Genomic DNA, 15256 nt, shown 5'->3' with positions numbered 1-15256 from the left:
TCCACAATAAACTATTTGGAATATTTATGCATAAGAGCTTGGTCTATTCTCCTCCATGTATTTACTTAGTCAAGTATTCATTTATGTCAGTGTGGAGTCATGGATATTTATTGTATACTTTGAATCATAATCCATTACTCATTATTCGTTGCTCATGTTGCTCCAGATTTGGACATTGGAAGTTCTTTCAGTTGACTCCTTGTTCCTATGACCTACCCTCATCATTGTGTGTGTGTGTTTAGTACGTTCTTACTTTCTGGGACAAGATGCCCCAGGCTCATCTTGTATATTTCCTGCCCTTGTCCTTGAATCAACCGTTTCTCCAAGGAGCCCTTGTTCCTTTTATTGAAGAGTGGTATTAGAAACCAAGATAGGAGCATTTTGTTTTATTGTGTTCGTTTAAAAAACAAAACACAAGAACAATAACAACAAAAAACAATTTTAAAAATACCCCAGCAGTGACAAAGACAAATGTCCTGGCAGAGAATAGCTTGGATATGCTGGGGCATACAGGGAGCTCCTCATTCCACACATAGGAGAGGCACTGACAGAGGGGCCCCACATCACACCAAAGGACATTCCTAGCCACTGGGCTCATTTCTATTTTAGGACCCCTCTAAAATCATATGTGACTCCCTTTCCTAGGCCAGTTTTTTTCCCTTTGTATCAGGCAATGAGATAGAAATTCAAAATGCTAGATCGAAGTATTCCTCCTGATGATTTATTCTCTTACCAAGACGAATTTTTAAAAAGTCATATACCACCCACAGTTGCATGAGATTTCTTCTTTGTTCAAAAGTCCCAGCGGTTGTTTTAGAGGTTGGATGAATGCCCAAGGTTTGCCCTGCAACCAGCTGACTTATTCTAATTCCTTCAATTGCTTTATCTGAGCGGAAATGATGGGCAGAGGTAACAGCCAACTATAATTGTATTACTTCCTTGGAGGTGGGTTCAACGAACAGATCCTTTTTTTTTTTTTTAAGATTTTATTTATTTATTCGACAGAGATAGAGACAGCCAGCGAGAGAGGGAACACAAGCAGGGGGAGTGGGAGAGGAAGAAGCAGGCTCATAGCGGAAGAGCCTGATGTGGGGCTCGATTCCATAACGCCAGGATCACGCCCTGAGCCGAAGGCAGGCGCTTAACCGCTGTGCCACCCAGGCGCCCCGAACAGATCCTTTTCTAATAAATATTAAAATAGTGAGCAAACATTTGATGTTAGGGTTGTTATGACGCTTATATGAACAGTAAACAGTGTCCGGCAATCTAAGTCTTAGCTGCCATCGCTATCCTCACCATCATCAGCATTGTCACACCATCATCCTTCTAGGGAAAGACCACGAGGATCTTCGTGTGATTTACTTAAAGACCACAGAGGGAAAAATGATGACTTGCCAAATCTTGCTTTTTCCCCACCAACATCATATCTGTATGTTGGTTGGAGGGCTTTAAGCTGGTAACGGAGGATTTAGCTAAGGTCCTTCTAGAGCCCGCTGCCCACAGTCCTTGGGGACTGCCACCACCAGCCTCTCCATGCAGGGCATGCAGGGCAGCATATCATTTCTAGAAGGACTGTCAGAGGGACCCTTGGTGCATGACCTGGGAGAACAGGCAGGGTAATTGTAGCCCTCGTCACACTTGGCAGGTGAGGGAACCATGGCAAAGTCATGGTGACGCGTCACAGCAGGTTTCTGGTCCCCTCCTTCCCACCACTGAGGTTTCTTTTAGATTATTTTTATAGTATTTAGCAGAGCATAGCTACATGGTGGGCCCTTTAATTTTTCAAATGCTAAACACAGAAGAAGATGAAAGCTCTGTTAACTGTAGCTTCTGACTAACATAGGATCTCTTGCCAGAGCCCCAGATTCTGCACCCATACAGCCCTGCGCAAGCTGGGGGCTCACTTTTGACTGATCTCATTTTAAATTCGTTTCAATGAATTTAAATTCATTTCCACACTTCCCACTTCGCCCTCAATGTCACTCAGCAGCCACACCCTATTCCCCCACCTGTCCCCCCTCCTAGTTCATGCACACGCCTTCCTCCATCCTCACACCCAGGCTTCTGGCATCACGGGGAAACTAGAAGCCGTCAGAAGAGACCTTTTGTAAGTTCCCATCTCCACATCCACCACCCCCGCCAATCCGGGCCCTTGTACTCTGCTTTGCAATAAAATAGATGAAAGATCCGTGTTTCTCTCGGCCTTGACACAGCCCTCCCACCCACCCACCTCCATTCACTAAATCTCATCCTTTCTCACTTACTCAAAGTCCTGATGCCGCCAGCTCTCCAAGCAGTCCCCTGGATCATCCTTCTTTCCCTCTCTGCTGGATTATTTCCATCAGTATTAAAGCATATCTCTCCCATTTCAAAGAAAAAAAAATCTTAAAAGATTTTTTAAAATATTTTAATTGTGGTAAAAGACACATGGCATAAAATGTACCATCATAACCATTTCTAAGTGTACAGCTCAGTAGTAAGTATGCTCACGTTTTGCATTCGATCTCCAGAACTTCACCTTGCAAAACAGAAACTCTATCCCCAACTCCCCACTCCCTCCTCCTTCCAGCCCCCGGAAAACACTATTCTACTTTCTGTTTCAATGAAGTTGACTAGTCTAGGTACCTTAAATTAGTGGAATCATGCAATATTTGTCTTTTTGTGACTGGCTTATTTCACTTAGCAAATATTTTCAAGTCTCCTCCATCTTGTAGCATGTGCCAGAAGTCCCTTCCTTTTTAAGGCTGAGTAATATTCCCTTGTGTGTATATAACATCTATGTTTACCCAGTCATCTGTCAACAAACATTGGTAGTTGCTTCCTTGCAGACTATTTTGAATAGTGCTGCTATGGGCATGAGTGTACCAACACCTCTTGGCGATTCTGCTTTCAATTCTTTTGGATATAGACCTGGAAGTGGAATTGTTGGGTAATTCTGTTTTAAATTTCTTGAGGAACTGCTATACTGCACCATTTTACATTCCTGCCAGCGGTGCACAAGGGTTCCGATTTCTCCACATCCTCGCCAACACTTATTATTTTTTATTTTTGTTTTCGATAGTCGCTATCCTAATGGGTGTGAGGTGATATCTCATTGTGGGGTAAAAATTATTTGATCCAACTTTTCCTTCTTGCTATGGCTAATTTTCGGCTCCCCTTTCAGACAAGCCTCCTTGAAAGAGCTGACTTTAACTCCTGATCCCAATGCTTCCCTTCCCATTATTTCTTGAGCTAATTCCAATCAGGTTCTCATCCCACCCCCTGCACCGCCATCTCTCTTGCTGAGAAGTTGCTCCATCTAATGACCACTTCTAGTCTTGCTTGTGATCAGAGCTTTTGACATGGCTGACCACTCTCTCCTTCATGAAACACTTTTTCCATTTGGCTCCCACAAGTCCACACTCTCCCAATTTTCTTTCTACCCCACTGGATGTCCTTCCTGGTTTCTTTTGCTGGTTCATTCTTGTCTCTCCAAGACTCTTCATGTTGTAGTCTTGTAGCACTCAGTGCTCGAATTTTTCTCTTCTCCATCTATACTCCTTCTGTTATTCTCTGATGATCTCACCCATTATCATGGCCTTAAATATCCACTCTGTATTGATGATTCTCAAATTAAGTCTCCCTTTAGATTTTCCCCCAGGAAGCCTGGGGTGGGGTCTGCATTTATGGGTGGAATCTGCATATATATTAACAACAGAACACACACCCTTGCTACTCAAAGTGTGGTCCACGGACTAGCAGCACCAGCACTGCCTAGAAGCTTGTTAGAAATGCAGAATCTCAGGCCCCACCCCAGACTTCCTGAATCAGAATCTATATTTTAATAGTACCCCCAAGGTGACTGATTGCGCCTTAAATTTAAAGAGCAGCTGAGCAATGGCATCAACCTTAACTATGTATTGGAATCATCTGAGTACCTTCTAAAACTGCTGGTGCCTTGGTCCCATCCCCAGAGAATGATTTCATTGGTCTGGAGTAGGGAACAGACACAGGTCAATGGTGAAGAGGTGAAGTGACTGAATTACTCACTATTTTTTGGTGGAGAACAAGGATTAGACAATTTTTTGTCAAACCTTGGTACGGAGAGTGACTTGTTGGCATTGACATAATCAATCGACCAGTCATCTCCATCTTATTCTGTAACAGCAAATTTCAGCTCCTCATTTGTGATTTCAAAGGAGTCCTTCGAGGTGGCTGCTTCTCACCACAAGAGAATACACTCATGTCCACAGTCAGGCTGTCCTTGACAGTTTCTGCTGTAGGAAATAAACACTGAACAGTATGACAGCCCCTTGGAGGAATGGTTTCTGCTCTCTTTTCCAGCAGGATCCAGTGATTTTTGTGAGCTGAAAGCTCAGCACAGAGTGAGAAGAGCTTCGGAATCAGTCTCTGGATAGATGTTGGGAAGGCCCTGTCCACAGGCTTCTAGGGATTAGCAGCCTGGGAACTGTCCTCTCCCTGCATTCTGCACTCAGAGGGCTCATAGGTTGCAACTGTTCATACCTCTTGTGTTCCCACACTCATTGCCTGACACAGTCGTTTTCTGGGTGGCTCTACTGTAAGGGCGGAGTACAGAGCTGATCTCTGAATTTGACCCCAAAAATGAATCTTGTTCATGAACTTGAATCTGAAGTTCAGCCCCTTAGCTGCACAATAGAAAGATGTGGAAACATGAGAGTAGCAATGGTTACCCCGATGTCCAGGAAAAAATGGGGGCAAGTGGAGAGAGCATTTCCAGATTTTCCTTGACCAAACGGGCTCTGTCTTGCAGCTCAAGTCTCGGGTTCTTATGACTCCTTTAGCCCTCTCACCTCCGCGAAGCACACCGGAGCCCGACCTCAGCTCCATCCCTCAGGATGCAGCCACCATACCCAGCTTGGCGGCCCCACAGGCTCTCACAGGTAGGTCAGCTGAATGACCTCTAAAGCTGTGATGGCCAGCCCTCCATCTAGCAGTTATTTTGTGAACTGGAGAGCTGCCACTGAGATAGCTCTAATGAAGGATTTAGTTGTTAGCTGGACAGCTGGAGGACAACCAAATTCTCTGAGAACATTTGCTGAAGTGTCTCACAGATAGGATTACTTGAAACTTGATTTTCAATGCATCTCAGATGCAGCTGGTTGCCTTGGGGTGGGACTAGAAAGGGTGTTTTGGTGGCCCAGTGTTTTCTTTTCAGAGCCACGTTTACTTTGCACCAAGCGTGAGCCTGCTTACCTTGAAGTGTTTCTGTCCCTGTGTTTGTGCTAAGATCTCTTAAGGGCCCTAACCTCCCTTAATCCCGCCTGCTGTGTCCAGTCCAGTCAGAGTAGAATTCACTCCAGTCTTGCTTATGGGGTGTCCACCAACAAACATTTCTATCATAAGAGTACCAGCAGTAGGATAGCCTCTCTCTTTCTCTCTCTCTCTCTCTCTCTTACACACACACACACACACACACACACACACACACTGTCCCCCTCATCACAAGCCACCCCAACTCCCAACCCACTTGAATCCCTTCAGTTTCCCTCCCATTTGCTCTTAGGTAAAAACCAAATTTGTTTATGTGGCCAACAGAGCCCTGCAGTTCATTGCTCTCCTCTCAGTCTCTAGAGCCCCCCATAGGATTTCAGCATATTGCCTTCCCTCTATCTGGAATGATCTTCTCCCTGGTCACCCTTCTTGTCCCTTGCATATCAGTTCAGGCATACCATATCCAGATGGCCTTCACTGACCAGGGAAGTGAAGCACCTCCCCAGTGTGTCTTGAAGTGCCAGTCCCACATGGCTTCCTGTAGTGCTCTGAGAAGCTCCGCCTTCCTAGAGGGGCCCCAAGCTCTGTGAAGCCAGGGACCCTGTGAATCTGTAGGGCCTACCTAGCACAGTGCCCGGCATGAAGGTTCCTTATTGACTAGATTTCCTTAATCATCTGGGATGAGTACAAGAGAAGTGGAGTGGAAAGAGCACAGGTTTTGGCATCAGAAAGACTTCAGTCCAAATCCCTTTTGCACCCCTAATTACACTTTAGACTTTAGAGCTGCCATTGAACCGTTAAGCCTCATTTCTTCATTAGTTTCTTCATTAGTGAAGGAAGTAATCATATCCCACTCCCAGGCTTGTCTTGAGAATCAAACAAGATAAAGTATGCAAAGTGCCTGGAATAGAGTAGGTGCTCAATAAAAACTAACTTTCTTCACCTTTGTTGTTATTGTTTAATCCCTCCCATGTCCTATTGGTCTCTTCTACAAGTGCCTTTTGAACACTTCTTTGCCCCTATGGCCCCCAAGGTAAGATCCTCATACCCTGGGATTGGGGTGGGGGTGGGATAGATGAGGAGTCATTGCCATAGGGAAGAAAATGTGACACCTACCATTAATATTTATTTGTATCTCATCCTTTAAAAATTTGTATTTCTTGGTTATGTTTTAAAATGTATGCAATATATTAAAACAGTCGAGAACATATATAACCTATAAATAAATAAACACATTTTGGGGCATGTGCTCAGATATACTGACTGGGTATATGACTTCAAAGGTGTGGAGACCATTGGTGGGGCTCACCTAAATGGGCAGCTGAGTATTTGATATCTCTCAGATTATGAATAGCGCTCCCTTTAGAACTTCATTGAGTATATAGTCTTTGGAGTAATCAGCATCATCTTAATTGTTTTATTCACTGAAAGTTAACAAAAAAAAATGGCAAACTTTACGTGTAGCTTAACAGCTCCTTTGGAGGAGGACGGAAGATTTTGTATGTGTACATGCCCAGTATGGAAACACTTTATACACACGGTCCACATAGACCTCCATAGTTGTCTGCAATTCTGATTTGAGTACATCGGAGGGGACCCACCTGCCTCTCTGCTTCCAGCCAAGAGGTTCACTTGAGAGCGAGCCCTGGAAGTTGGGGGTGATTGGCTCTTTTGCCTCTTGTACTCCTCAAGTTGGGACGAAATCAGTCCCACCTTTGTTTCTTTCAGCTTTCCCAAGGTGAGGGCCAAGGGGGCACGGCTGAGGCATCCCCCATGCACACAGGAACAGCCCCCTGGTCTGATGCGACCGATGCTGAGGGCAGTGCGTCTCTGTTTCCACAGTCTGCCTCTACATCAACAAGCAAGCCAATGCAGGGCCGTACCTGGAGAGGAGGAAGGTGCAGCAGCTCCCCGAGCACTTCGGGCCCGAGAGGCCATCGGCGGTCTTGCAGCAGGCCGTGCAAGCGTGCATCGACTGTGCCCACCAGCAGAAGCTGGTCTTCTCCCTGGTCAAACAGGGCTATGGTGGCGAGATGGTGTCAGGTAAGGCCCTGAGGTGGGTTGTATGAGGAGGGCGTGGGTGTCTTTCTAAAGAGGAAACAAGGCATAATCAGGCTTGAGGGGACAGTGGTTATGGCCGAGGTCTGACTTCCATCTGCTGGGTTCCAGGGGCCTTAAATGAGCCTGTGCGCTGGAGGCCTTTTTCTGGGCTTGAGGAGACGATGCTTCCTGATGTGGACAAGAAGACTGAAATTCTGAATCCTCTTTCACTACCCCTCACTTGCGGCTCATCAGCAAATCCTATTGCTCTAACTTCAAAATATATCTAGAATCCAGCCATGTTTCACCACTCACAGCAGCCACTGTGGTTCTTTAAAAATCGAAGTCAGATCATGCCCCCGCCCCCCGTCCTACACACTCAGTGGTTCTCTTGTCACTCAAAGAGAAGGCCCACATCCTTATGAGGACCCAGAGGCTCTAAGGGACCTGGCCTTGGCTACCTCTTTGATTTCCTGGTCACTTCTCTTGAGTCCTCTCTGCCGCAGCTATGGACCTTCTTACCGTTCCCTCTGCTATCTCCCACCATGCTCCTGCCTCGGGGTCTTTGTACCTGCTATTCCGTCTGGAATGCTCTTCCCTCAGCTATCCATGTGTGGCTTGCTCCTGGACTTTCTTCAGGTTTCCACTCAAATGGTGCCTTATCCAGGAGCCCTATTCTGACCACCTTGTCTAAAATATCCACCCTGGGAACTATCTATTCTCCTTCACTCTGCCTCATTCTTTCTCCATGGCACCTATCGCCATGCAGGGCGGTGGGGAAACTCATGTCCCAAGCGCCTCTCAAGGGCTGGGTTGTTGTCTTTTTAAAAAGATGCTTCAGGGTCAGTCCCTTCTCCCGTTGTCACCACAGTCCTCCAGTTTCAGCCCCGCCCCAGCAGCTTCCATGGGGAATGGCAGCATCACCCCAGGTGAGAGGCAGAGTTGGGAGCTCTGCCCCCTTCCAGTGTTTGCCTGTAGAGGCTCTTTCCACCATACCCTCTCTACAGAATTGTTGTCACCACGTGCCCTTAAGCCCTAGAGCACCAGGTCTTTGCAAGATGTCCTGACTCTGAGGGGACAGACTAGTGTCTTCTTTGGCCCAGCATCAAGGGCATGGCCTCCACAGCCCCAGGGAATAAGGAGAAGATTCCCCAGCCATGGGGGTGATGCAGATGACCCTACCAGCTCTCTAAGAGAGGGGAGGGGAGGAGGGGCCTCTAATGTCAGTGGGCATTTTATTTAACCCTAGATCCCCAGGGCTGGGAGGTGGGGAGGTTGTCCAAACACAGCTTCCCCAGCTGTGATTGGTTCTACCCACCTTCTGGAGCTCTGTCTGAGCAGGAAGCTGGGTCTGACTTGCTGGTAACTGATTAAAATAGAACTTGGCAAGGTCCAGGTGTGTGTGTCTGACCCAGGGTGACTTTTAAGAAAGTTTCGCAGAAGCAGAGACAGGAGGAAGAGGTACTGCACCGAGAGAGGCCAGGTGGAGGGTCTTGTTGTCAAGCCTTCTGAGAGCTCACTGGCCATTCTTCTCTTAATTTTTGTCTGAGAGCTAGGTTCTTAAACTTGGGCTGCCCCTCTAGGTTGAAGGCCTCGTCCTTTTCCTTGCTGAGTAGCAGGGCTCAAGACACAGACACGGTGCTAAGAGAAAGCTCCTCCTGTACTGTGTGCCCACCGTCTTGAGCAAATCTCATCTAACTGAGTTTGTTGCGGCCCCTCTCCCTAAGCTGGGAGAGCCAGCCCCATATTTCCTGCTCTCCTGCTCAGCCTTTCTGTGGCCTCAGGGGCCTCAGCAGTGGCAAGCTGGTGCCCAGCACCAGCACAAGCCTGGGCAGAGCCCTGCTGCCAACTTTCCCTTGGCCGAGGGATTCCCAGGGGGTCCAGAGCTGAGCACTTGGTCTTAGTGTCTTGGAGAATGCAGTAGCACTGGGGGACTCCTCGTGCAGCCTCCTTGAGGTTGCAAAGTGGCAACGTGGTCTTTCACATTCCTTTTTTTTTTTTTAATTTTTTTTATTATATTACGTTAGTCACCATACAGTACATCCCCGGTTTCCGATGTAAGGCTCGATGATTCATTAGTTGCGTATAACACCCAGTGCACCATGCAATACGTGCCCTCCTTACTACCCATCACCAGTCTATCCCATTCCCCCACCCCCTGCCCCTCTGAAGCCCTCAGTTTGTTTCTCATAGTCCATAGTCTCTCATGCTTCATTCCCCCTTCTGATTACCCCCCCTTTCTTTATCCCTTTCTTCCCCTACCAATCTTCCTAGTTCTTATGTTCCATAGATGAGAGAAATCATATGATAATTGTCTTTCTCTGCTTGACTTATTTCACTTAGCATTATCTCCTCCAGTGCCGTCCATGTTGCAGCAAATGTTGAGAATTCGTTCTTTCTGATAGCTGAGTAATATTCCATTGTATATATGGACCACAACTTCCTGATGGTGATAGGAAGCTCGGCGAGGCTGGGGTAGCACCAAGATGGCTCAGGGAGGGTCTCAAGGAGAAATAGTTAGACTCTCCCACTCTGTGCTTAGAGCCTAATCATTAAGGCACTGTTTTCCAAACATCCCCATGGACAACACAGAAAATGGTGACGTTGCTGCCGGCACAGTGGGCTAAAGGAACCAGACTGCCATGGGTGGGCCCAGGGCCACCCCGAAGGCTAAAGGAGCAGTATTGTCGTACCCCATAACCCTCGTGCTCTGCCTGAGCCACACTATCCGAGAGGGGGAGACCCTGTGGTGTCACAAATGCCACATCTGCTTCTAGAGATGGCCCTTCCAGGCACCTCCGGGAGCGTATGCACACTGATCTATGGGACACACCGATGACCCGACTCTCCTGCTGTGGGTTCAGTTTCATCACACTTGGTCTTCTAAGATATTGGAGGTCAACAGCAATGCTCACACTAAGAGGCAGTTTCCAGAGTGTCTGAGTGGCTAGGATAAACCCCTTAGCGAGCCTGTGGGCAGCTCTCTGCCGGCTCTCCCAAACAGAGTCACCCGGAGTATTAACGTCACAGGCAAGTGCCACTTAGAAGCCACATGAGCTGGAAAAACTGCTACGCCCTCCTCTCAGTTTCCTCATCTGTAACATGGGGTAATAACCTCTTGTCTACTGTCCCCACAGGATAGTCAGGAGGCCTGAATGAGGTGATGGATATGAATGCTCTTGTCAAACTATAAAGAGCTATACACACAAAAAATGGATTCTTTCGATTCCTAATTAAAATATTTTGTTTTGTTTTAGTTCTAAGATCAAAAGTAGCTCTGGCATTGCCCCCGCCCCAGGCCCTGCCGTGTGCCTGTCTTTGGGAGATGAAACATGAAAAACAGGGCTGCACTCTAGGTGTTGACAATGAGTGGCTGAGGCCTGGGTGGGAGCGAAATGTCCTCTTAGGGTCTGCTCCTGTGTTCCTCACAGTGAGGGAGCTTCATGGGGTGAGAGAGGCTGCGAGGACAATTACAGGAAGGAACATGCTGGAAGAAACATGTTTCTTCTAAATTCTGGTAACCCTGTAGACATCGAAGTTCACCTAGAATCACTATGGAGAGATTATTGTTCTTTTTAAAGACTCCTCCCCAGAAGAGAGAAAGAACCCTGAATTCTGTGATGCTGGAGCAGAGCTAGAGACCTCAGCATGAACTCAGGCTTATTTGGATCTATCTATCTACCTAGATCTGGACCTACCTATAAATCTATTGATTGACCTAGCTCTATGCATCTCTCCCTGTATGTGTGTGTGTATAGACAGAGACACAATCGTAACAGGATTGTATACATGCATATATTTCTTAGCTCTCTCCACTGAAAAGACTCAGAGCTACTGACACCCTAGTAGCAATGAACATAGCCAGGGCCCAAAGCTTGGTTTCTAAATATCACTCTTTAGTAACAAGGAACCGGGGCTGTTGGAGAAATGGCTGATATTAAGGCAGGGACAGGGAAAATACAAGATGAATCTGAAACATATTGAAGTTTCAGTAACCAAAAAGTTGCTTTAAAAAAATGGGGGCATGTCATAGGGACACAGGACACTGAAAGTCCCAAAGACAGAAGATGGAACAATTTGAGCAGAAAAATAAATAACACAGTATTGGATAACCTACAGTACAAAATAAATATATTGTGTCTAAACCGATATCAATAAATCATGGAAGGAAGGAAGGAAGGACGGACGGACGGAAGGACGAACAGTTCTTTCTTTTAGAAGAATTCCAGATGATAAAGAGACTCTTCCCTCCTCAGGAGGTAGAACTTAATCCCTCCACTGCCCTTGAGTGTGGGCACGAGCTTTTGACTTGTTCCAAGGAATGGAATATGGAAAGTACTGTGGAGAAATACGGCAAACCCCATCTGGCCAAGTGATGAAGGCTGACAACCCAGTGATGTCATGTGGACATCACGCACCCCGATCCGATGCGATGAGAGGGGCACTTCACTTCTTCCCCCCAAAACCTTAACCCCAGTCAGATCATGAGAAAAACATCAGACAAACCCAAACTGAGGGACATTTTACAAAATACCTGACCAGTACTCTTCAAAACTGTCAAAATTATGCAAAACAAGGCAAGACTGGGAACCAGTCCCAAACCAGAGGAGACTAAGGAGACATGACAACGAAACCCAAAACCCGGGGTGGGCTTCCGGAGGAGATCCTGGAACACAAAGAAGGCATGGAGTGAGATCCGAATAAAGCTTAGTTAAAAACAAAGCACAACTGGGGGTGCCTGGGAGGCAGTGTTGTTGGGCGTCTGCCTTCGGCTCAGGGCGTGATCCCGGGTTGTGGGATCGAGCCCCACATCGGGCTCCTCCGCTGGGAGCCTGCTTCTTCCTCTCTTACTCCCCCTGCTTGTGTTCCCTCTCTCGCTGGCTGTCTCTGTCAAATAAATAAATAAATAATCTTTAAAAACAAAAACAAAAACAAAGCACAACTGAACAGACAGAAACCTCCTCCGTGGACCTGTGGCTCTCTTGTGTCCCACTCTAAGTTGCGGTCTCTGTGGCTTTGCAGTCTCGGCATCGTTCGATGGCAAGCAGCACCTGCGGAGCCTGCCTGTGGTGAACAGCGTCGGGTACGTGCTCCGCTTCCTCGCCAAGCTGTGCCGAAGCCTCTTGTGTGATGACCTCTTCAGCCACCAGCCCTTCCCCAGGGGCTCCAGTGGCTCCGGGGAAGCCCAGGAGAAGAAGGAAGGCAGGATGGAGTCAGGTAGGCTTTGTCCGTCTGTCTTCCCTGTGCCTGAGGCGGTCCCAGGTGTCCCTGCCCTCCTGGGAGCTCCTGAGAGTGCTCCTGCTGGAGGCTCCCAGGCTGCCTCTCTGCCCCCCACCCCCACCCCGGGAGGGGTCAGGGCCGGCCGGGACTGAGGGTACCTAGACAGTCCCCACCCAGGCTGCAGAGGGAAGGGATTGCTCCAGCTACTGAGAGCTGATGTTATAGCTTTCAGGCTTATGTTACTAGAATTTAGACAACGAGACCACATCACGTATCATGAATTATTTTCTTCACTCTCCTCTAATTCAGACTTTTGGGCACTTATCCATCATTGTTGAGTCATTGAAAGACTACGGCACTAAGGAACAAATCCTGAAGAAACTCCGGCTAAGAAATAGATTATGTTGGTCTTGCCTGGGGGCCTCAGGTACCCACCCATGTCAATAAACAGTGTCTCTTGCTGGGATTTGACCAGGCCGGTAATCAAATAGGTTTTCCAGTAAGAGTTAGTGTTTCTTTCTCATCACAGGATGGAAAGTGATCCAGGGGCTGAGGGCCTTTTGTTGCAGAGTAGCTCAGCGTGGAAAAGCCGGTGGCAAGGTCAGTAAGGGCACAGAAGGGCCACACGTGGTGTGCCCAAGGGGCTAGATAGCTCCGCTTAGCAGCCCTGAGGTATGGACTTATAAAAAAGTTGAATGTGACTCTAGGCTCTGGATTCCAGGTTCCCACAGAGATGTTGCCTCTTTTCTTTCTCTGGAAGCAGTATTGTTGATATAAAAAGAGAACAGAGCCGGTGAAACTGGAATCTAGTCATTATGTCATTCTACAAACATTTGTTGAACACTCTTCGATTCCAAGCACCGTGTGAGACCTTGTGTTGTGATAACACAAATACACGAGCTTGGGAAAGTTTTTGAGGTATTGAGTGACCACTACAGATAATGGAAAATGAATACATCTGCAGGTATGTGCTTACAGATAGGCTGAGAGCCTTCAACAGAAAGATGTTATAGGAAGAGTGGCTATATTTTAAGCTTAAGAGGACAGCAGGGAAGGATAAATCTAGATTCTTAGCATAGATTTTTTTTTTTAAGATACTGTCAAGAACCCTGTTTACAATTTTACATTAATCTCTCTGAGACCTGGGAAACAGGAAAAATTTGGCCTTTACAATGAAAGCTACCTAATTAAATATAGTCTATGTGAGCAGATACTATATACATTTGTGGGTTTTGTTTTTGTTTTGTTTGTTTTTGATATCTCTATATGTGCAAGCTTGGGAAAATCTTTTCTTCTCTCCGGGCCTCCATTTCCTAAATAAAGTGTCGGGGTTGCTCATGCACAGTGCTCCTTCTGGTTCCAACAGCATGACTCTGGCCTCTCTTGTAAGCCTTAGCTGACTCGGGAACATATCCTAAAGCTAATGTGTCTTCTAGTGAATCTGGTAATGAGACTGGCAGAATGGTCTGATTTTACTAGCAATCCACTGATCACTGTTACACTGAACAAGCAATGACCCATAGGACATAATCATAAAGCCCCATAATTCATGTCTCTCTTTCTTCTTTAAATATATCCCGTGGGACCACTACATTCCTATCCATGGATGAAATTTTGGACAGATCTTGTGACTTTTCTTGGTCTTTTCAGGTAACAAAACATTCTCTAGTCAATAATTAATATATCTAGAGCGGTGTAATAATCAAACTTTAAATTTCACTCAAAGATATAACTACTCCCCATTCCCAGTTCAGACCTGCTTCAGGCCAGTTGGCTTCTCTCCACCTCACACCTAACCTTGTGTTTTTGCTCCCTCCCATATCTAGCTAATAATGATTTCAAATCCTTTGTGACTAGAGTGAGGGAAGGAGGAGAGGCGAGAGGTAGGAGTTTTTACCTGACTAATCCTGCTGTGAGTTGGCATCCTACTCCCAAGTTCTGGCAGGTGTTTAAAGCTGATTTTACATCCTCTGGGCTCTTACATGGGCACTTAGGTGATCCTGCCATCTCTCGCCTGCACTTTCCCTGGCATGGACAAACTCAGTTCTTCTCTGACCGGTTACCTGGTCACTTACAATTCCTGCCACAGCCCCACATCTGCAGGTAAATCTCTAGCTTCCTTCTGCAGAGGCCCCCTTGTGCCACCAGGCAGTCCCACAGAAAGAATCTAAGACGATCTTACTCTTTTTTAGAGAGTAGGGAGGGAGGAGAAGAGGGGCTGAGGGAGAGGGAGAGAGAGAATCCCAAGCAGGCTCCACACGGGGCTCCATCTCACAACCCTGAGATCATGAGCTGAGCTGAAATCAAGAGTCAGATGCTTAACCAACTGAGCCACCCAGGCGCCCCAAAGATCTCACTTTAGATCTCTCTTCTGATGGCCCACATCTGGTCCCTGACAAACACCACAACCCTTTGCCCAAACAAACTCTGGGCACGGAGGCTGCACCTTGCAAGCACCTTCCTTTGTTCTGCCATTGGAGTAGCCAGACTTTTGGATTTCCCGTGGGAATCAAACAATAATCATTGTGTCTCTCAAGCTCCAGGGACAGATATCAAGCTAGTCTCATGGCCACATTGAAGCCCTTGGGAATACACTAGACAGTTCTCTCCATAATCCTCTTCTAGTCAATCTGTTCTCAACGTCTGCATTTCTTTTGCAGGCTGGATGTAGGTGTCACCTATAGGTATAAAACTGGCTTTCCACCATCTTTTCTTTTTCTTTCTTTCTTCTTTCTTTCTTTCTTTCTTTCTTTCTTTCTTTCTT

The 15256-nt window shown here is 46.8% G+C and overlaps 1 protein-coding gene across 1 annotated transcript in view; it reads left to right on the top strand.

Annotated features, from left to right (window-relative positions):
* Window positions 1-15256, top strand: part of SCML4 (Scm polycomb group protein like 4) — a 109750-nt gene that overhangs the window by 62701 nt on the left and 31793 nt on the right. Inside the window, exons 3-5 of the mRNA XM_045806949.2 lie at window positions 4772-4901; window positions 7075-7275; window positions 12295-12489. Coding sequence (XP_045662905.2) covers window positions 4772-4901; window positions 7075-7275; window positions 12295-12489 — 526 coding nt within the window. The remainder of the gene's footprint in view (window positions 1-4771; window positions 4902-7074; window positions 7276-12294; window positions 12490-15256) is intronic.

The sequence above is a fragment of the Ursus americanus genome, chromosome 11 (genome assembly GCF_024610735.1).
Source record: "Ursus americanus isolate L20-20 chromosome 11, mUrsAme1.1.p, whole genome shotgun sequence".
In the NCBI taxonomy this organism is placed as follows: Eukaryota; Metazoa; Chordata; class Mammalia; order Carnivora; family Ursidae; genus Ursus; species Ursus americanus.
The sequence above is the reverse complement of the archived record's forward strand: the minus strand, read 5'-3'. Positions and strand labels throughout refer to the sequence as shown.